Source organism: Brassica rapa, chromosome A05 (genome assembly GCF_000309985.2).
Source record: "Brassica rapa cultivar Chiifu-401-42 chromosome A05, CAAS_Brap_v3.01, whole genome shotgun sequence".
NCBI lineage: Eukaryota > Viridiplantae > Streptophyta > Magnoliopsida > Brassicales > Brassicaceae > Brassica > Brassica rapa.
Genome location: NC_024799.2, coordinates 6,321,278 through 6,343,687, shown reverse-complemented (window position 1 = coordinate 6,343,687; position 22,410 = coordinate 6,321,278). Strand labels below are relative to the sequence as shown.

Genomic DNA, 22,410 nt, shown 5'->3' with positions numbered 1-22,410 from the left:
GACGCAGAAATGAGCAAACAATTATTATTTTTTCTACTTTAGGAGGAGAAGAGAGGCCGGTGGCAATGGGGACGGGCAAGACGATTTGCCTATTGTCTGAGTTTCATCCTACCCTCGATCATTGTTTTCTCTTCAATCCTTCTTCTCTTCTGATTTTTATCATAACTTCAGAACAAGATTTTGTCTAACCGAGAAGTATGAGATGAGATTCGAGAGAGGAGACGGATTGATTGAGAATGGAAGAGAAAGCAATACGGATTTCGCACAATGGAAGAGGCAAAAGAGAGAGAGACATTAAAGGGTGGTCCAATAGAAAACCGACACGTAAGAGTTCCTTACCAAGTCTAGAAAGCCCAAGTTAAACACCGGTTCTTTTTTTTTTGCCTTTTTCATTTTTTTTTTCTATTTTGCTTAGAACTCGTCTTAGTACTCCGACAAATGGAGGTGGTCTTAAAAGTCTTTAGTTCAGAATATATTGTTTTTTTCTTCTTCATTTTTTCTTTTCTTTAAACCTTAGATACGTTGGAGCTGCTATTTAGTTGTGCAATCGGTTATTCGTTGGAATTTAGAACGGTCTCTTCTCGTCACCTGCGTTTGGTTTATTGCTGTTACTTACCATTTTACCCCTCGATTCGTATGGACATAATTGCCTGATTCGACATCGTTTTAGACTGCCAACACAAAACGACGCTGTTTCAGCAAGAAAATAGTATCCCTCCTCTTCTTCTTTCGCAAACAAGTAGAAACTCCCGCCCAAATCTGGTGACGAACACTGACGAAGACGATGGCTGATCCGTTGAAACTAATGTTTGACGAACTAGGAGTCTGCACAGAAGAAGCGCTATTCTACCTCGAAGGATTCCGATGGGATCTAAACGCAGCGACGGAGGCTTGCCGCACCAAAACATTACCGTCGCCGGCTCAACCTCCGTCGTCGGAGAACCAGAGAACCGCGGCGGAGGAACAAAGCAGAAACGAGAAGATCTCGAGCTTCATAGACCTTTCTCATGGATCGGCGTCTGTGGCCGACGCAACAAAGTACCTCAGCGACAACAATTGGAGCCTAGAGCACGCCGCCCGCGCTTTCTGTGAACACCGCTTTGATAAACCTGAGAAGAAGTCGAAACCCATGCCGTTATCTCACGACGGTGGTGATACTGAGCCGCAGGTTCATAGTACCTCGACAAATCTCAGAATCGAGAGCCCTCCTTGGGTTAGGTCATCATTTCTTGATTTACGGTTTAACGTATCTTTATTTACGGTTTAGCGTATCTTTTTGTTTCTGAATCTTTTTTTATTTTTGGTAACTTGGTTTACTTGTACAGTACGGCGCCGTTTAGACTGGCACAGCAAAGAATAAACCACTTCCACGATGTCGTTTCTGCTGCCTCTGCAAAAGCCGTAATCGATTGCCTCAACTACTGCAAGGGGGATGTAGATGCCGCCATCTTCTATTTCGATGACGTTTACAGTAAAAAGGTGTGTTTGCTTGCTTGCTTTTTGTCTTTACATTTATGGTTGTTTATCTTGATTTTGTGTTTGCTCCTAGAATAATTTAACTCAACCTATTGTCTCCTGATGATCTTTCTTTGAGTTACCTGATGAGATCAAGGAAGAGCTCATCGCTTCATTCTCTTCGACCACTGGAGAGACTAGACAAGTTGCAAAAGTTTACCTGGAACAGTATATGTGGGATCTACGCCAAGCCGTCGACTCTTTCTTTGAACATAGTGACTCGGAGAAACAAACATCTGCGTTGAATAACAGAGATCCGCCACTTGAAGAGGGTGGTGAAGGAGACGTCACAGTGGCTATACCTGGGATGGCGTCATCTCAAGCGGATGTATGTAACCCTTCTCTTCCTCTGGTCTCAGCATTTACATAAGGTGTTTGCTTTTCTATTACTCTTGATTACTTCTGAGTGTTTTGTTTTGTTGTCTTGACTTTAAAGGGTGAGGCTGTAGAGGAAGGTTCAAGCACGGAGACAGTCCCTGATCCTATTATGATAACTATCTCCTTGGCAGATACGTCTGGGGTATCGCTGGAGCTTCCTTTTACATCAGACCAAACCGTAAGAGACATCCGCAATGCCATTGACCAGCGATATCCAAATAACGACAGGGGCTACTTTTTGCAATCGGGGGATGGAGTAGACTACATGGATTGGAATGTAACTGTATACAGAGTTACTAGGGGTGAATCTACAACTCTTTTCCAGATCTACCCCTAGCCTTTGTGTTTGGTAACAGTTTTGAGAGAGAGTGAGATAGAAAGAGGATTCATATAGACGTTGAAAAGGATTCTCGCTTTGTATAGGAAAAAAAAAAATAGAACAGAGAAGCTTCATACTTGTTTTGAGATGGGAACTGATTAGAGGAGAGTTCTTATTATAGTTTTGATTCTGTATAGTTTGAAAAAATAGCAGCTTCTTACTTTTGCTTTTCCTCATTCTTGTTTGCAAAACGTGAATATTCGTTATCCTGCTGGAAATTTATTACAAGAAACCTCTTAGCCAAGTCTGGTTGTCTCAACAAGAAGCCAGCAAAAGAAATTGATTTCAGACTCAGTAGCCCTTTAAGAGTTCAAAACACACTCTTCTCCTTTATGGTGGATAGATATATCAAAAGCCAAGTTTAACGCAAAACAATGATGATGTGCTTGCTTATTTAGCGGCTTCAAGTGCAGAAGCTCCAGAGATAATCTCGATAAGCTCGGTTGTGATAGAAGCTTGACGAGTCCTGTTGTAAGTGAGGGTGAGACGGTCAAGCATTTCTCCTGCGTTTCTGCTTGAGCTGTCCATTGCAGACATCCTCGCTCCCATCTCACTACACGCATTCTCCAGCACCGCGTTGAACATCACACAAGAGAACTGAAACTCGGCCAGATTCTGGAGAATTTCTCCCTTGGTTTCACCACCTTCAATCTCGTATGAGTCGAGCTCACCGAGTTTTCCTCCAACTTCAGATTCCTTCTCAATAATCTATCAATGCCAAAAACACGAATAAAAATATAAGCTAATAGTTGAGGTAAAATGTCAGAGTATAAGAGGAATTTGAAAATTGTGATATACCTCTGGTGACAAAACAGTAGCCACAGTTGGTAGAAATGCGACAACGGAGTGGAACTTGTTGTAGACAATGCGCAAAGCATCAAACTCAACGTTTTTCAGGATGTCATCAGCTAGAACTGAGACCTGAAGCAGCAATTAAAACATAAGAAACCATTCAAGATAGAGAGCGTATGGACTGGGGGGGGAGAGAAAGTACTGCTCCTACCTGAGCATAATTGAGTGGATTCTTGTTCAGCTCTGTTACAGTAAGGGAGATGTCGTTCTTTGAGTCACGAAACATGATAGCTTTCGCTTTCTCTCCAACAATAACAAACTTCACGTCCTTTTCAGGACCTGCAGTGAAATAAAAGTTAATTAAGGTATATGATAATTTTATGGAAACAAAACAATGAAAACATCAAAAGTGGTTTCAGAACATACCAGCGTTCAATTTGTAAAGAGCCCTGCTCACTTTAACAACAGTGGAGTTAATTCCACCACAGAGACCCTTGTCAGAAGAGAGAGTCACCACCACACTCTTCTTTACATCAATGCCTGGTTTTACCAGAAAGTACACGCTAGAAATCATAAACACATCCAAAAGAACAAGACATAGATAGCAAAGAGCTAAAGAGATTGTTCGTCATCATCAACTAGTATGAAATGAAATTATTCAAGTAAATAATAATATTGATTGTGAAATCATACTGGGATTATCTCCAAGAAGAGCAGTAAATGGCTGCCAAAGACCACGAGAGTTCTCAGCTCTGCCCTGAACAGCTCTAAGCTTAGAAGCAGCAACCATCTTCATGGCCTTTGTGATCTTCTGGATGTTCTTAACACTCTTCATCCGGTTACGCACTACAAAGAGCATACATTTAAATCAATTCATGTATCACAGACTTTAACAAACACAATCGTAACTAGCAGAGACTTACCCACTTGAGTCGAGATGGATCGAACTCCAAGAGGTCCCTCCTCCCTACAAATCAAATCAAGGTTCAATCTCATCATCCAATATATCATATCTAATCAGCACCAAATCAATCGTATAAAGCATGAATCTCAAAGAGATCTAACCGGTCAGAAGAGATGGGAGATGGGGCGGCAGCGATTGGGCGAGCGGCGATTGAAGGGAGGAGACGCCTCCCTTCGCGACGGAAAACAGCCATTGCCATTTGATCGGAGATTGACGACAAAACGAAACCCTAGCTCAGACAGATCGGAGTATTCTTCTTCCTCTTCTCGGCTCGACAGAAAATGAGACCGAAACTAAGGGATCATTTATTTGTCCGAACGCACACTTACCACGGCGTCGTTTTGGGATGATGACTACCAAACTTTCTCCTGAATTCAATTTGGGCTCAACACGGGCTTCTACTAATACTTTGTCGGCCTGTTTTGCACAGGCACAAGATGTCTCATATGCCTTCCTTCGAGCCAACTTCTAGCGTGGTCCAAATGTGAAATGCCAAATCTCCTATGGATTCCTAGAGTCTTTTATGCCCCTATTTCATAATTCTTTTTTTGATCAAAATCCAAATTCTCAAATCAAATCATTCCTGGTTATCAAAACTAAACCCTAACCCCTCCCTATGGATTAGTGAACCCATGGGAAAATATTTAAATTCTATACCTTTCAAATTCAAAAAAATATATTTTAAAATCGTTTTTAATCATATTTTGATGATTTTTTCGAAAATATGGAAAACAACGTTTTTGGATTTTTGAAATATTTTTATCAAATTTTATAAATCAAATAAAAAATATTAACGTTTCCATTTTAATTTTATGATTTTTCGTTTGACATATAAAATTAAAAGAACAAAAAGGTCCTTTTGAAATTGTGTTATGAAATATAGGGACATGAGAGGAGATGATTCCCTTCCTTTCTTCAATTTGCCACGTCACTATTTCCTTTTTAAGTCGACTCTTATCCATCCTCCAATAAATACAATGCAAACTGGTTATGTAACGTAACAAACATCATAAATGTGATGAGATAAAATATCACCAAACGATGAATTATTGAAGCCCCCACTTGTTTTTCATTTTCGTGTATTTGAAAGCCAACTACACCAATAACTACAAGACCATATATCACTATTAAATAAAATTGCCGTCGTCATCTTATTAATTACCCAATTCGTGTAACTGTTGGATCCAATACTATTGCGTTATGCTAATATGTAGTACTCCATTGATTTATTTGTAGCTAAATCAGTGTGAACGTGCACTTGTAATTCAAACATGATTTAAAGTCCAATGAAAAAAGTCAACTGTTACACCAAAAAAAAAAAGGGTTAACTGATAGCTGAACAGACAGTTTGATGTCTAGACAGAATTTAAGAGAGGTCCGAGTGGAATTAATTTCATAGAGACCCAGAGATTTGTTATTATTGCTTAATAATATGGATATAGTTTATCATGAAAGTGATACTGGCGGCTTAAATGACATACTATATACCAAACCTTTTATACGTTTCTTTTTGGTACAAATCACCAACTTTTTCAATCACAAACACCAATGTCACACCCGTGTCTGCATTTGCGTCTGATCTCTGTACTCTTACTCTGCTGTATCCTCTTCGCTTCACACGTCTTAATGATCACTGCTCTTGCTTGTCGTCCCGACCAGATCCGGGCTCTCATGCAATTCAAGAACGAGTTCGAATCCAACGGTTGCAACCGTAGCGACTATCTCAACGGTGTCCAGTGCGATAACTCGACTGGTGCGGTCACGAAGCTACAACTCCCAAGTGGCTGCTTCACTGGAGTTCTCAAAACCAACAGTAGTCTCTTTGGCTTCAAACACCTTCGTTACCTCAACATCTCTCATAACAACTTCACGTCCTCTTCACTCCCTTCTGAATTCAACAGTCTCAAAAGATTAGAGGTTTTGTCTCTTTCCTCTAATGGTTTCATTGGCCAAGTTCCTTCCTCATTTAGTAACTTAATCCATCTCACCCATTTAAACCTTTCACACAACGAGCTCACTGGTAGTTTCCCACTTGTGAAAAATCTCACCAAGCTCTCGTTTCTAGACCTTTCTTACAATCAGTTCTCAGGAACCATACCTTTTGATTTACTTCTCACTATGCCCTTCTTGTCTCACCTTGATTTGAAAAAGAATAGTCTCACTGGTACATTTGAAGTTCCAAACTCTTCTTCTTATTCTAGGCTAGTGTATTTGTCCCTCGGCCAAAACCAATTTGAAGGGAAAATCCTTGAGCCTATCTCAAACTTCATCAACCTCAAACATCTTGACGTTTCGTCCCTAAACACAAGCTACCCAATAGACTTAAGCATCTTCTCTCCTCTCAAATCTTTGTTGGTGCTTCACCTTTCTAGAAACAGGTTATTACCAGCCAGTCTAAATTCTTCAGACATCCCATTGAGCTTAGAAAGCTTAGTCATGCCACGGTGTGACATTACCGAGTTCCCAAACATCTTAAAGACACTTCAAAACTTGCAACACCTAGACATTTCCAGCAACATGATCAAAGGAAAAATCCCTGAATGGCTTTGGAAGCTTCCTCATCTCAGCCTAGTGAACCTTGTGAACAATTCTTTCACCGGCTTCGAAGGCTCTTCAGATGTTTTACTTAATTCATCAGTTCAGTTACTAGATTTTGCATATAACTCCATGACAGGAGAGTTTCCTCTTCCACCACCTAATATCATCTACTTGTCAGCGTGGAACAATAGCTTCACAGGGACCATACCTCTCCAAGTTTGCGACCGAAGCTCTCTCACCGTTCTTGATCTGTCCTACAACAAACTCACCGGTCCAATACCTCAATGTTTGAGTAACTTAAAGATAGTGAACCTCAGGAAGAACAGCTTGGAAGGAAGTATACCTGATGAGTTCTATAGCGGCGCTTTCACACAAACACTTGACGTTGGCTACAATCAACTAACCGGGAAGCTTCCAAGATCGCTTTTAAATTGCTCATTTTTGAGGTTTCTAAGCGTTGACAACAACATGATCGAAGACACTTTTCCTTTCTGGCTCAAGGATTTACCAAACTTGCAAGTCTTTACCCTCCGTTCAAACAGATTCTTTGGCCATCTCTCTCCTCCTGATCAAGGTCCACTCTCGTTTCCCGAGCTGCGGATACTTGAGTTATCGGATAATAACTTTACTGGAAGATTGTCACAAACTTTCTTTGTTAACTGGAAAGCATCAGCGATCAAGGTAGATGAAGATGGGCGGATTTATATGGGAGACTACAAGCATGCTTATTATGTCTATGAAGATACTATGGATTTGCAATACAAAGGTCTATTCATGGAGCAAGGGAAGGTTCTTACTTCATACAACACCATTGATTTCTCTGGAAACAAACTTGAAGGACAGATTCCTGAATCTATTGGTCTTTTGAAGGCATTGATTGCGCTCAACTTATCGAATAACGCCTTCACAGGCCACATTCCTCTGTCTTTAGCAAATGTTACGGAGCTGGAGTCGCTAGACCTATCAAGAAACCAACTCTCAGGGACTATTCCTAGGGAACTTGGAAGCCTCTCGTTTTTGGCGTACATAAGTGTGGCTCATAACAACCTCATGGGTGAAATACCACAAGGACCACAGTTTAGTGGGCAAGCTGAAACATCATTTGAAGGGAATGCAGGTCTGTGTGGTCTTCCTCTCCAAGGAAGTTGCTTTGCGCCACCGACACAACAGCCTGAGGAAGATGATGAAGAAGAGGAAGAAGTCTTGAACTGGAAAGCAGTGGTTATAGGGTATGGGCCTGGATTGTTATCTGGATTGGTAATAGCACATGTTATTGCTTCATACAGGCCAAAGTGGTATCTCAAGATAGTTGGTCTGGATAAGCCTAAGGAAGTAAAACCAGTTAGATTCTTTGCGTCTTTGGATTCAAGATGGGACAGTTATGATAATCATGTAGAACGTGAAAGTGATACGTAACTATTGTATGTTTTCAGATTATGTAAGAAAGAGGTCTTAGTTGAGATCTCTCTTTTGGCTGATGATTAATGTCCTGAGGTGAACATAAGAGAATCGGTGACTATAGGATTATACAGGTTTCAAGAATTCAGAATCTACGGGGTCCTTATCCTCAACCAAACTCATATATAAAGAAAGATAAAGTATGTTACGGTGCGAGTTAGTTAGAGCATGAGCAGCAGCGAACCTTGCAATTCCCGATTTCCAATGTTTTTTTTTTATTATTTTAAATTTTTTTTTTCGTTTGACTTTGAAAAAAAAAATATATATATAAAAGAACCTATCGCGGGTCGCCACATGTCGTGGGGCCCGTGGAACAGTAACGAAACGGTATCACTCCAGCGAACCTGCACGAGCCGGGTTCATTAAAATTTGATTATTTTAATATTTTTTTGCTTCAAAAATCGTGTGAACTCTAGTGTTGATTCTTCAATGCGGATGATCTTATGATGTTATTCAACAATCTCTTGAATATTATAATAACGGAAAATTCCAAGACAAGACAGAAGTTTCACCAAACAATTGAAAACCATATATATTCATATGTTGAATTTTATTTGGTTACCGATTTAATTGTAGGTAGCTTCCTGCAAGATCCTTAGGTTTTGCTTGGCAAAAATATTGAGTCAATGCAGTTTTGTTCATTTAATTATGTTGACCGGTTGACTGTCACCAAAAGAGATTCTGTCTGTGTCTTCGACAAAGTCTTGTCCAATGCACAGACAAATCATATCAGAAGGTTACAATAAAAATTAATGCCGTTCCATAGTAAAGCCAAAACCCTTACACGCAAGAAAATTCAGAGTATATAAAAGTTTCAAACAATAATTAATTTTGTCTTTGGGCAATTCTTCTAAATAGATAATTTTCAAGTTTTTATCACAAAATAGACTATAAAAAGGAAAATAGCCGTTTAATTTAATAGGTAAAAAAACCTTAATACCCTAGATATATAAATACAAATAAATAAAAAATAATTTTTTTATAGTTTAAGATTATATGTTTTCAAATTCGAAGTTTTTTATAATTTTTTTTTAAAATTTCTTTTCGTTATTCGAAATACTTTTTGAAACTTTTTTTCAAATTTTTATTTTCAAAATTTTAATCTTTATTTTTTCTTTTATAAATTTTTAAAACTTAATCCCAAATCTAACCAGTGTTTCGAAACCCGATCCGAACCCACGGTTGAACCGGTAAATCCAATGACCCAGAAACAATCCGGTTTGAATTTTGTGAAAAACCCAATATTTAGAAACCACAAAAACCCACTAAAATATAGAACCCAATACCGGTTGAACCACCGGTTGAACCAATAAATAACTTTTACTTTCTTTTTTTAGTTTTTAGATCATGTTTTATATTCTAAGTTTCCAATTAAGAAGTTGGTTGCTGACAAAAATAAAAGTTAGGTTTTCCTTTTTTAGTTCTATATTTGTGATTTTTAGATTTTGATGAATATTTCACTATGCTACCTAAAGAAAATGAAGTGAACGATGGTAGAGAGAACCAAAATTAGTTGATGTGATTTGGTGTTTGTTTATTTCCGTTATTGACAATTTATTACAATGATCTTTTACGTTTGGTTTATTTTGAATTTGAAGTTTAATTTATTATTCACATTAGACATTTAAATATTTATGGATTTTATATCTTGATTTTTTTTAGATGTCATAACTCTTACTTTGTTACAGAAAATTCTAAATAGTCTAAACTATTTTTTGATATTTTATATGTCAAATGAAAATAAAAGTATAAAAAATAAAGTTAAAATACTTTTTAAGCATAAAATATATACATATCCAAATTATTATTTTATGTTTTGAAAAACATATATAAAATATTAAATTTTAGTTTTTATATATTTATTTTCATAGCTAATATATTATTATTTAATAAAATTAATTCATTTATTAACTCATGGTTCATCTGGGGTCGATCCAGTGACCCAGCGACCCGGTAAATCATCCGGTTCAGTGTCCGGACCGGATTTAAAAAAATATATATCTCTTTAATGAAATATTTTGATCATTAGAGTCTATAGCTCTGATCGGAGATTAGGCTGTTGAGACTTTCTGTAACCTTAAAGCACTCACAACAAATATTTAGCCAATCAAGCTTTGAAGACTTTTTCTACATCTAAAGTCTCTACCAATGTTTTTAAACCCGACCCGGACACTAGACCGGACAATTTACCGGGTTCTTGGATCACTGGGTCGACCGCGGGTGAACCGTGGGTTAAAAAATGAATTAATTTTCTTATATAATAATATATTATCTATGAAAATAAATACATAAAAACTAAAGTTTAATGTTTTTTAAAACATAAAATAGTTTGGATATGTATATATTTTATGTTTAAAAAGTATTTAGAACACACTTAACTTTAGTTTTTATATTTTTATTTTCATTTGACATACAAAATATCAAAAAATTGTTTAGACTATTTAAAATTTTATGTAACAAAGTAAGAGTTATGACATCTGAAAAAATCAAGATAAAAATTATAAATATTTAAATGTCTAATATGAATAATAAACTAAACTTCAAATTCAAAATAAACTAAAATTTAAAGATCATTGTAATAAATTGTCAATAACGGAAATAAACTAACACTAAATCACATAAACTAATTTTGGTTCTCTCTATCATCGTTCACTATTCTTCAAATGGCATAGTGAAATCTTCATCAAAATCTAAAAATTACAATATAAAACTGAAAAATGAAAACCTAACTTTTTTTGTCAGCACCTAACTTCTTAATTGGAAATTTATAATATAAAACATAATCTAAAAACTTAAAAAAAAAAAGCGCACCAATTGTGAATCACCACGTGTCGATGGAACCCGCGAACGGTGCAAAAAAACCAATGGAGTGACCGATTTTAAGAAAATTTGTGGGGCCTAGAAGGAGAGAAACCCATTAACAAACCCCAATAATTGTGCTCTAAAGTCTCTACACAATTATTTTTTAAAGCCTATAGTCTCTACAGCTACTTCCAAACAGATTCTATATTTGTGGTTTTAGATCTTTTTAGTGTTATTCCAGGATATTTCTCTTGTTAATTTAATAATTCAAGAACATCTTCTTCGACTGGCAAGACGCTACTTGTTAGCCATATCAACCCTACAATGCGCGTTTATAGTTTGACAAAGAGAGTTTCTGGCGTATGTCGTATAGACATATTTCATTACCATATATCTATTTATACCAATTTCTCGCTCACTTCTTAACCAAACAAAGAAAGAAAATATCAGTTGTTAAAGAAAAAAAAAATAAATATATATATCCTTCTTACAAAAAAGATTTTAGATGATGACCATGCCGGAATCGCTTTTGCGTTTTCATTTTCTCTCGCTACTCTTACTATGTTGTTGTGTCTCCCCTGCAAGCTTCGCTAAAATAGATTGTAACGACCCAGATTTTTTCTGGTGGGCCAGTTTGGCCTTTATTAAAAATTAAAGTCTAATTCTCTCTTTTTACTTTGTCCCACATTGGATGTTTAGAAAACCTACCTCCCTTCCCTTCTTCTATATAAGAAACTCCATCCTTTCTCTTTATTCTCATCAAGTCAAAGTATTTCTTTGCGTGTGACGAGTTGTTGTTGAATTATTCGACGACCAGTCACTAGTGAATTTTCCGGTGGGATTTCCGGGTGAGCTTCCGGCGAGATTTCTGGACGAGCTTCCGGTGAGATTTCTAGACGAGCTTCCGGCGGGTTTTCTAGTAAGTTTGTTGCCTCCTTATTTCTAGTTATAGGAATATTTTAAGAAAGTTTCTAATTTAGGAAATAAGTTATATTAGGAAAGTTTCTATTTTAGGAAAGTTGCCATTTTAGAAAAGTTGCTATTTTAGGAAAGTTTCTATTTTAGGAGAGGTTTCATTTTAGGAAAGTTTCCATTTTAGGAAAGTTTCCATTTTAGGAAACTTATTTCCAAAGAAGCTGAGCTTAAGTCGTTGATTCTCGTGTTGCAGTTGACCTCAGCTGACCGCATCTTTCGTTGTTCATTTCAGCCTGTGGCTAAGGTGAGGGCTATCCCATTAAATCCCGAGCTAGTTTAGTACTACTATTATGGAAAGTTTAGTTTCGAAACATGATCCGTCTCTGTGAATTGAGTCTGTTTGAGAGTCTTGTTTGTTTATTATTACTATTGATTGTTAAACCGGAAATAGGATAATAGAGGATTCAACGGTTGACTGAATTGAATGAATTAAGAACTGTTATTTATATATGTATATACATAAGTCTGTTATGAGATTGCGGGGCACAAAGATGTTGTGCTAACGGCGCATTGTGTGGAGATTGCGGGACACAGAGACGTTTGTGTTAGCGGCGCATTGTATGGAGATTGCGGGGCATATGGACGTCTATGCTAGCGGCGCATTGTATGAGGGATTGCGGGGTACAAAGACGTTTGTACTAGCGGCGCATAGGTGATTGCGGGGTACAAGGATGGACTCTTGTACTAGCGGCGCATAGAGTTATATATTTATATCCGTATAAGGAGAATGCGGGTGTGTGATCTAGTTATGCACTATCAGCGCATTTGATGTTTTATGTGGTGTATTAGACACTGTGTTTGTTTCATGCTAGAGCTAGGCCTACATAGTCGTAGTGCTATGTACTGAGTCAGTGGTTTGTGGTTTAGCATCCCATACCTCACGGAGTAACTCCCCTGTTACTCACCCCTCTTTCTTCCCCCTTTCAGGTGAGACCGACGAGCAGGAGTGATTACTATCGGATTGGTGCTTTGGGAGTTTTATCTCTTTAAGTTTCAGACTTGCGGTTTTTATGATTTTATCGATATTTTCAGGTTTTATTATATTATCTGGATTTACGACTTTGGAGTTGACTTTAGAGAAGTAATAAATGGAGATTTCGGACTTTATATTTATTTATTTTATTTTGGAAAATACGGGTGTTACAATTTGGTATCAGAGCGGGTTCCGTCCCGGCTCTGACCCGGGATGGCGATTTGTTGGGACGTAGTTTCGACTCGGTTTTTAATCGGTTTTAGACATTTTTAAAATATTTATGGGAATATGGGAATTTTAAAAATAAAAGTAAATAGCACCTTTCTGTTTGGTATTGTGTCTAGAATCGTTGGTGTTCGGTTTCGGCAGAAGTTTATTGAGGTGCTTTTTCCTTTCAGATGCCGCCGCGTAAGAGAGTTGTTCGCACTCAGTCCGCTAGTGCTTCACGAAAGGGTGGAGATGAGAATGTGCCGCCACCGGCTCCACCGATTGATCAGGATGCCCTTAGGCAGATGGTGCAGGATGCTGCCAGACAGGCTGCACATGAGGCAGTTCAGCAAGCTGTCCAGGAGGCTGCTAGAGTAGCTGCACAAGAAGTGGTTAGGCAGATGGCTGCAGCTCAGCAGGTTCCGCCAGTTCAGGTTCAGGGGCATCAGCAGCCCCCTATTCAGCCGGTTCGACCAGTTCAGGTTCAGGGGCAGCAGCAGCCCCCTATTCAGCAGGTTCCTGAGGTTGATGAGACGCTTATGCAGGTGATGAAACAGATGAAAACTGTGGATTTGGAGACTTTTGGGGGAACAGTAGACCCTTTTCAGGTTTATAATTGGAAGCATAGATTAGCTACGTGTCTGCAGACTGTCAATTGTCCGTTGCGCCTTTGCCTTAATATCGCAGAGTTGTATCTGCGTGGGGATGCATTAGTATGGTGGGATGAAGTGCAATCGATGCGTGATGGCGATATGACTTATGAGGATTTCCTCATTGCGTTCGACAAGAAGTATTTTCCTAGAGAAGCATTGCACCAGAAGAAGAATGCTTTTGAGCATCTGAGGCAGGGTACTAGGAGTGTCAGAGAGTATGAGCGGGAGTTTTGCCAACTCCGCTTGTTTGCTGGTAATAATTTTGATGCGGAAGACTTGATCAGGAGATTCTTAGATGGGATGCGAATTGATCTTCGCGGGAGGTGCAGTATGGTTACTTACACGAGCTTGGAGGATCTGGTAGAGAAGGCTGCTGTGCAGGAGGCATGTATTGCAGAGGCGCAGAAGTACTCTAAGGCCCAACCTAAGACTGAAAGAACTTCAGAGTCACCGAACATGGCAGGGGATCAGTCAGGAACACCCAGTTGTGAGCGCTGCCATCGCTACCATTTTGGAGATTGCGTGATGTGTTTTGCATGTGGGCGGTTAGGCCATGTGGCCAAGTATTGTCGATTTACAAAAGTGGATGGTACTGGTACCGGACAGGTTACAGCACCAACGACACTAGCAGCGGCTTCAAAGAAGTGTTATGGCTGTGGCCAGCCTGGTCACATTTTCAGGGATTGCCCGAGGGGGGGACGTGTAGAGAATCCATCACCAGCTAAGCGCCAGGCTATCGCACCACGAGTAGCAAGAGGCAACGAGAGAGTTGAGCCGGCTGATGGTATGTATCTTTTCACTTTGGTAGTTTACGTTTGTGCATGTTGTCTTTTGCGGTTATCATTTGTTTAAAAAAAAAGAAGTTGTGCTTAAGATCAGTAGCGGCTGAGTATGAGAGATTTCACCTTATTTGATATGGGAGGACCACATAGTTTAGAGTGTCTACAGCGAACAAACGTCTTTATAACAAAGTTAACTCATGCTGAAGACATCTTATTCCTTTTCTCGACTCAGGATTTGAATTCGGGGACGAATTTCTTCTTAGTGGGGATAGATTGTAACGACCCAGATTTTTTCTGGTGGGCCAGTTTGGCCTTTATTAAAAATTAAAGTCTAATTCTCTCTTTTTACTTTGTCCCACATTGGATGTTTAGAAAACCTACCTCCCTTCCCTTCTTCTATATAAGAAACTCCATCCTTTCTCTTTATTCTCATCAAGTCAAAGTATTTCTTTGCGTGTGACGAGTTGTTGTTGAATTATTCGACGACCAGTCACTAGTGAATTTTCCGGTGGGATTTCCGGGTGAGCTTCCGGCGAGATTTCTGGACGAGCTTCCGGTAAGATTTCTAGACGAGCTTCCGGCGGGTTTTCTAGTAAGTTTGTTGCCTCCTTATTTCTAGTTATAGGAATATTTTAAGAAAGTTTCTAATTTAGGAAATAAGTTATATTAGGAAAGTTTCTATTTTAGGAAAGTTGCCATTTTAGAAAAGTTGCTATTTTAGGAAAGTTTCTATTTTAGGAGAGGTTTCATTTTAGGAAAGTTTCCATTTTAGGAAAGTTTCCATTTTAGGAAAGTTTCCATTTTAGGAAACTTATTTCCAGAGAAGCTGAGCTTAAGTCGTTGATTCTCGTGTTGCAGTTGACCTCAGCTGACCGCATCTTTCGTTGTTCATTTCAGCCTGTGGCTAAGGTGAGGGCTATCCCATTAAATCCCGAGCTAGTTTAGTACTACTATTATGGAAAGTTTAGTTTCGAAACATGATCCGTCTCTGTGAATTGAGTCTGTTTGAGAGTCTTGTTTGTTTATTATTACTATTGATTGTTAAACCGGAAATAGGATAATAGAGGATTCAACGGTTGACTGAATTGAATGAATTAAGAACTGTTATTTATATATGTATATACATAAGTCTGTTATGAGATTGCGGGGCACAAAGATGTTGTGCTAACGGCGCATTGTGTGGAGATTGCGGGACACAGAGACGTTTGTGTTAGCGGCGCATTGTATGGAGATTGCGGGGCATATAGACGTCTATGCTAGCGGCGCATTGTATGAGGGATTGCGGGGTACAAAGACGTTTGTACTAGCGGCGCATAGGTGATTGCGGGGTACAAGGATGGACTCTTGTACTAGCGGCGCATAGAGTTATATATTTATATCCGTATAAGGAGAATGCAGGGTGTGTGATCTAGTTATGCACTATCAGCGCATTTGATGTTTTATGTGGTGTATTAGACACTGTGTTTGTTTCATGCTAGAGCTAGGCCTACATAGTCATAGTGCTATGTACTGAGTCAGTGGTTTGTGGTTTAGCATCCCATACCTCACGGAGTAACTCCCCTGTTACTCACCCCTCTTTCTTCCCCCTTTCAGGTGAGACCGACGAGCAGGAGTGATTACTATCGGATTGGTGCTTTGGGAGTTTTATCTCTTTAAGTTTCAGACTTGCGGTTTTTATGATTTTATCGATATTTTCAGGTTTTATTATATTATCTGGATTTACGACTTTGGAGTTGACTTTAGAGAAGTAATAAATGGAGATTTCGGACTTTATATTTATTTATTTTATTTTGGAAAATACGGGTGTTACATAGATGGTCTATATTATCTAGATGATGTTGTTGTTGGAGTTGTTGCTTGTCTTCCTCGGCAGATGGAAGCCTTTACGCAGTTCACAAACGAGTTTGATACTCGTTCGTGCAACCATAGTGACTACTCTAATGGAGCTTGGTGCGACAACTCCACGGGTGCAGTCACCAAGATACAGCTCACGGGATGTCTAAGTGGAACTCTGAAGCCCAACAGTAGCCTATTTGGGTTCCATCAACTCCGTCACCTTGATCTCAGTAACAACAACTTCATCTCCTCTACATTCCCTTCCAAGTTCGGCAATCTCAACAGATTAGAGGTCTTGATTCTTTCCTCTAGCGGTTTACTTGGCCACGTTCCTTCTTCAATTAGTAATCTAAGCCAACTTTCCATTTTAAACCTTTCCAAGAATAAGCTCATTGGTAGTTTCCCACTTGTTAGTAATCTAACCAAGCTCTCACTTTTAAGTTTATCTCATAATATCTTCACTGGAAACATTCCTTCTTCTCTCTTCACGATGCCTTTCTTATCTTAATGTGAATGAAAACCATCTAACCAGTCCTATTGAAATTTCAAACTCCTCTAGGCTGGAGTACCTGTACCTTGCGAATAACCAATTTGAAGAAAATATCCTAGAGCCTATTTCAAAGCTCACCAACCTCAAGTATCTCGACATTTCTTTCCTAAATACTAGCTACCCTGTTGACTTAAGGCTCCTCTCTTCTCTTAAATCTTTGTTGAGACTTTTTCTTTCCGGTAATAGTTTATTGGCTACTAGTATAAGTGCTGATTCCGACATCCCACCCAACTTGGAAACCTTGATCATGAGGAACTGCAGCGTCACCAAGTTTCCAAACATCTTAAGGAAACTAAAACACTTGCGGACTGTAAGTATATCCTCAAATAGAATCAAGGGGAAAGTCCCTGAGTGGTTGTGGAGCCTTCCTAATCTAGAAATATTGCTTCTTAGTAATAATTTTTTCAAGAGTTTTGAAGGATCAAAAAAAGTTATAGTAGATTCGTCGGTGAAGCTATTAGATATGGGTTATAACAATTTTGAAGGAGAGATTCCTCTCCCACCACTCTCCATCAAAACCTTCTATGCACGGAACAATACTTTCACAGGAAACATACCTCTTTCATTCTGCAACCGAACCTCTCTTACTGTTCTTGATTTATCCTACAACAACTTCACCGGACCGATTCCTCAATGTCTGAATGACTTCATGATTGTGAAACTCCGGAAGAATAACTTGGAAGGCAGTCTTCCAGACAGGTTCAACGTAGGTACCTCCCTGCGGACAATTGATGTTGGCGAGAATCGATTAACCGGAAAGCTTCCAAGGTCTTTTCTAAATTGCTCTTCTTTGAAGTTTCTAAGTGTGGATCACAACAGAATCGAAGACACATTTCCTTTCTGGCTCAAGGCTTTGCCTGACTTGCAAGTCTTCAAGCTTCGTTCAAATAAATTCTACGGTCCAATATCTTCTCCTGACCAAGGTCCTTTAGCGTTTCCTGAGCTTCACATTTTTGAAATATCTGATAACAACTTTACTGGAAGCTTGCCACCAAGCTACTTTGTGAACTGGAAATCACCATCTCTCAAGATTAATGGAGCTGGGACCATGTATATGGCAGAAGATATTGGTGCCTCTACCTATGATGATCTTATAGACTTGCAATACAAAGGTCTTTCAATGGAGCAAAAGGGCATCCTTACTTTCTACAGCGCCATTGATCTTTCTGGCAACAGGATTGAAGGACAAATTCCAGAATCTATTGGCCTCTTGAAGACATTGATTGCGCTCAACTTATCTAACAATGCATTCACAGGCCATATCCCTCTCTCATTGACCAATTAATGTTACGGAGCTCGAGTCACTAGACCTGTCAAGAAACCAACTCTCCGGGACTATTCCAAGTGGACTCAAGAGCCTCTCGTTTTTGGCGCACATAAATGTGTCTCATAACCAACTCAAAGGTGAAATACCACAAGGAACACAAATCACTGGGCAATCTAAATCCTCCTTTGAAGGGAATGCAGGACTTTGTGGTTTGCCTCTCGAAGAAAGTTGCTTCGCGCCACCAACACAACAACCTAAAGAAGAAGAAGAAGAAGAAAAACAGGAGGAAGAAGTGTTGAACTGGAGGGGTGTGGCAATAGGGTCTGGGCCTGGAGTGTTGCTTGGATTGGCGATAGCACAAGTCATTGCTGCATACAAGCCAGAGTGGCTCATCAAGATAATGTGCCAGTGAAAGCGCATAAACCATTAGTATTCTTTCAGTTTTCACTTAATCTTCGAATGTCTGTCAAGAGTTTGATGATGGTCTGGTAGCATCAGTTCCTTATGTTTTTGTATAATTTTATGATATTTTGTGGTATTTCCTTTTCAATCAAATAAGAAATCTGAGTTTACTATAGTTGTATTGATATACATTGAGTTTACTATAGCCGAAACACAAGAAACACACTTCTTAAACGAACAAGCAAACACAAAAAGATAGTGCAAGAAAGGTTACCGACTATTTAAAACTTGACCAAGTCTTATCCAACCACAATCTCAATGCCATAAAGTCTTAAATTTAATAGCGCAGGAAATTTTAAAGAGGAAACAAAGTCTCACCAATTTATTTGGGTTCATTTATTTGATTAGCCATGCCTCAATTATTCATTGGGAAGATATTTTAACAACGCATGACGATGTACCAATCTTCTTCATCTCTTTGCTATAAAGAATACCATTCTTCTTTAAAAAAATTCATGACGATCATCATGTCGGGATTAAATCTGCTTTTTCCTTTTCTCTCACTCTTTGTTATCTTTACTCCAAGCTTCACTCTTGTTGCTGGACTTTCTGGTTGTGGTCCCCACCATATTCAAGCACTTGTGCAATTTAAGAACGAGTTTGATTCCAGCGGTTGCAACCAAACTGACTACTTCAATGGAGTCATGTGCGATAACATTACGGGTGAGGTCACGAAGCTACAACTCCCAAGTGGCTGCTTCACTGGAGTTCTCAAAACCAACAGTAGTCTCTTTGGATTTAACCATCTTCGTTACCTCAATCTCTCTTACAACAAGTTTACCTCCTCTTCACTCTCGTCTGGATTCGGCAGTCTCAACAAGTTAGAGGTCTTGTCTCTTTCCTCTAATGGCTTCATAGGTCAAGTTCCTTCCTCATTAAGTAACTTGAGTCGGCTAACCGAGTTGTATCTTGACCATAACGAGCTCACAGGTGGTTTCCCACTCGTACAAAATATAACCAGCCTCTCCATTCTGAACCTATCTCTTAATCACTTCTCTGGAGCCATCCCTTCCTCTCTTCTCACTATGCCTTTCTTGTCATATCTTAATCTCGATGAAAATCATCTCACCGATCCTGTTGAAGTTCGTAGCTCATCTACTTCTTCCCGGCTCGAAACTCTGCACCTTAGAAAAAACCCTTTCGAAGGAAAAATCCTAGACCTTATCTCAAACTTCACCACCCTTAAATATCTTGGCCTTTCTTTCCAAAACATAAGCTACCCAATTAACTTAAAATTTTTTTCTTCTCTCAAATCTTTGTTGAGACTTGATCTTTCCGGTAATAGTGTATTGGAAACTAGTATAAGTTCAGATTCAGATGTCCCACGTAACATAGAGAAATTGCTCTTGTCAAGCTGTGACATCAGCAAGTTCCCAAACTTTGTACGGAGCCTTGATAAATTGGAACATATAGACATTTCCAATAATAAAATCAAAGGGAAAGTCCCTGACTGGCTTTGGAACCTTCCTCATCTGATCAGGGCCAATCTTGTCAACAATGCTTTCACTCATTTAGAAGGTTCAAATGACGTTTTAACGAATTCATCGTTGAGGATATTAGATTTGGCTTTAAACCATTTTGAAGGACCAGTTCCTACTCCACCACTCTCTATCAACCTCTTTTCTGCATGGAACAATAGTTTCACAGGAAACATACCTCTTTCAGTTTGCAACCGGAGCTCGCTGGTTATTCTTGATCTCTCCTACAACAACTTAAGCGGTCCGATTCCTCGATGTTTGAGTAACCTCAAAGACTCTCTCGTTGTCGTGAATCTCAGGAAGAACAACTTGGAAGGAAGTATTCCAGATATGCTCTACAATGGTTCGTTGCTGCGGACACTTGACGTAGGCTACAATCAATTAACTGGGAAGCTTCCAAGGTCTCTTCTGAATTGCTCTTCGCTAAGGTTTGTAAGTGTGGACAACAACAAAATCAAAGACACATTTCCCTTTTGGCTCAAGGCTTTGCCTGGTTTACAAGTCCTTACCCTTCGTTCAAACAAATTTTATGGCCCTATATCTCTTCCTGGTGAAGTTCCTCTTGCGTTTCCCAAGCTGCGCATACTTGAAATATCGGATAACAACTTTACAGGAAGCTTGCCACCAAATTACTTTGTGAATTGGAAAGCATCATCACTCGAGACGAATGATGATGGGAGAATCTATATGGGAGACTACAACAACGCTTATTATATCTACGAAGATACCATGGACTTGCAATACAAAGGTCTATTCATGGAGCAAGGAAAGGTCCTCACTTCCTATGCCACCATCGATTTTTCTGGAAACAGATTTGAAGGACAGATTCCTAAATCCATTGGTCTTTTGAAGGCACTGATTGCTCTCAACTTATCAAACAATGGATTTACAGGTCATATTCCTCTGTCTTTGGAAAATGTTACGGAGCTCGAGTCACTAGACCTGTCAGGAAATAAACTCTCGGGGTCTATTCCTAAAGGACTTGCGAGACTTTCATTTTTGGCGTACATAAGTGTGGCTCATAACCAGCTCATAGGCGAAATACCACAAGGACCACAGTTTAGTGGGCAAGCTGAAACATCATTTGAAGGAAATGCAGGTCTATGTGGTCTTCCTCTCCAAGGAAGTTGCTTTGCACCACCACCGACACAACAGTTTGAGGAAGAAGATGAAGAAGAAGAGGAAGGTGTTTTAAACTTGAAATCAGTGGTTACAGGGTATGGACTTGGCTTGTTATTCGGATTGGTAATAGGACATGTTATTGCTTCATACAGGCCAAAGTGGTTTGTCAAGATAGTTGGTCCGGATAAGCACAAGGAAGCAGATCCAGCTAGCTTGTTTGACTCTCTGGATTCAAGATGGGACAGTTCTAGTAATAAGAATAATGTAGAAAGTCATATGTAAATATAGTATGTTGATAATTAATTTGTTACTGAGGTAAGAAATAAGTCTTACAAGTTTCTATAACCTTTTCTCTCTTAAATGAAACCTCTCACTTGGCCGATGATGTCTTGGAAAGGCTTGTTATATACTGCTTTGGTTCTTCTCCAATTTTTCAGCTTCCTGTTTAGAAAAATTGCATCAAGGGAATGTAAAGAGAGTCAGAGACTATAAGATTATAGAGGTCTCAAGAATATATATCAGTTTAACTGAATGCCACTGCTAACCATCATCCTCTTTGAGCTTATTTGGAAAAATAAAATGAAGCGACGTTAGTGTTATCTATTATCCTCGGATTTGATTACTTGAATAAAACATAGACACAACCGAAAGTAAAATAGTTGATTTTTTTCAATAAACTCCAAGTGGGAGAGAGTTGATAATATCTTCAAACTTGAAAGAGGAATTTGACAATGACCTCAGGATATACAGAATTGGCATAAACAAACTTCTTGAACGAACAAAGCAGACACAAAAAGATAGTGCAAAAAAGGTTACCTACACTTAAAAATTAACCAAGTCTTCACCAAATCCGCAAATCACATTTAATGTCATTTCACTGTAAGGGTCTAAGGCCATAAATTCTTATATTCAATAATGCAAAAATATTTCAAAGAGAAAACAAAGTTTCAACAACCTATGTTATTATAGTCATCATGCTGCAAGCCTGCAATTATTTATTTTCTTTGTGTTCTTATCTATGTTAATTGATTTTCTTACTGTTCCACATACAACCGCAAAAGAAGTATAAATCTTGCTCGACAAAAATAAAGTAGATACGTACTGCATGCGCTTTTCTAATTCCATTTTAAATAAGTTAAAATCGCAACTTTAGTGAAGTCAAATGCAAACACCTACTTTTGCATAAATGATAAACAGAGAGAGAGAAGCATAGCCACGGGATCAAGGAAGAAGGGATCGCATTTAAGTTACAAATATCAATTATTGATGGCTCTCTCAT

At 38.8% G+C, this 22,410-nt stretch overlaps 5 protein-coding genes, 1 long non-coding RNA gene and 1 pseudogene across 6 annotated transcripts in view; 5 read left to right on the top strand and 2 right to left on the bottom strand.

Moving 5' to 3' along the window:
* The window catches only part of LOC117134085, a 905,201-nt gene that overhangs the window by 120,866 nt on the left and 761,925 nt on the right, over window positions 1-22,410 (bottom strand). The gene's annotated exons all lie outside the window — the stretch shown is intronic.
* LOC103867829 lies at window positions 114-2,621 on the top strand. Its single transcript, XM_009145916.3, has 4 exons — window positions 114-1,218; window positions 1,326-1,479; window positions 1,595-1,843; window positions 1,952-2,621. Exons 1-4 carry the CDS (start codon window positions 785-787, stop codon window positions 2,228-2,230), a joined length of 1,116 nt encoding a protein of 371 aa, XP_009144164.1. The 5' UTR covers window positions 114-784; the 3' UTR covers window positions 2,231-2,621.
* Window positions 2,449-4,376, bottom strand: LOC103867577 (ATP synthase subunit gamma, mitochondrial). Its single transcript, XM_009145655.3, has 7 exons — window positions 4,130-4,376; window positions 3,988-4,031; window positions 3,758-3,910; window positions 3,491-3,604; window positions 3,276-3,403; window positions 3,071-3,193; window positions 2,449-2,980 (listed from the first exon to the last, which is right to left on the bottom strand). Exons 1-7 carry the CDS (start codon window positions 4,225-4,227, stop codon window positions 2,663-2,665), a joined length of 978 nt encoding a protein of 325 aa, XP_009143903.2. The 5' UTR covers window positions 4,228-4,376; the 3' UTR covers window positions 2,449-2,662.
* Window positions 4,616-8,047, top strand: LOC103867576 (receptor like protein 26). The gene has a single exon (XM_009145654.3). The coding sequence runs from the start codon at window positions 5,577-5,579 to the stop codon at window positions 7,980-7,982; it is 2,406 nt and encodes an 801-aa protein (XP_009143902.1). The 5' UTR covers window positions 4,616-5,576; the 3' UTR covers window positions 7,983-8,047.
* On the top strand, window positions 11,430-13,024 carry LOC103867574. Its single transcript, XR_004458249.1, has 2 exons — window positions 11,430-11,745; window positions 11,995-13,024. It is a non-coding gene; the product is annotated as an uncharacterized LOC103867574 (long non-coding RNA).
* On the top strand, window positions 14,978-18,646 carry LOC117125723 (annotated as a pseudogene).
* Window positions 18,678-21,536, top strand: LOC103867573 (receptor like protein 27). The gene has a single exon (XM_033291727.1). The coding sequence runs from the start codon at window positions 18,921-18,923 to the stop codon at window positions 21,411-21,413; it is 2,493 nt and encodes an 830-aa protein (XP_033147618.1). The 5' UTR covers window positions 18,678-18,920; the 3' UTR covers window positions 21,414-21,536.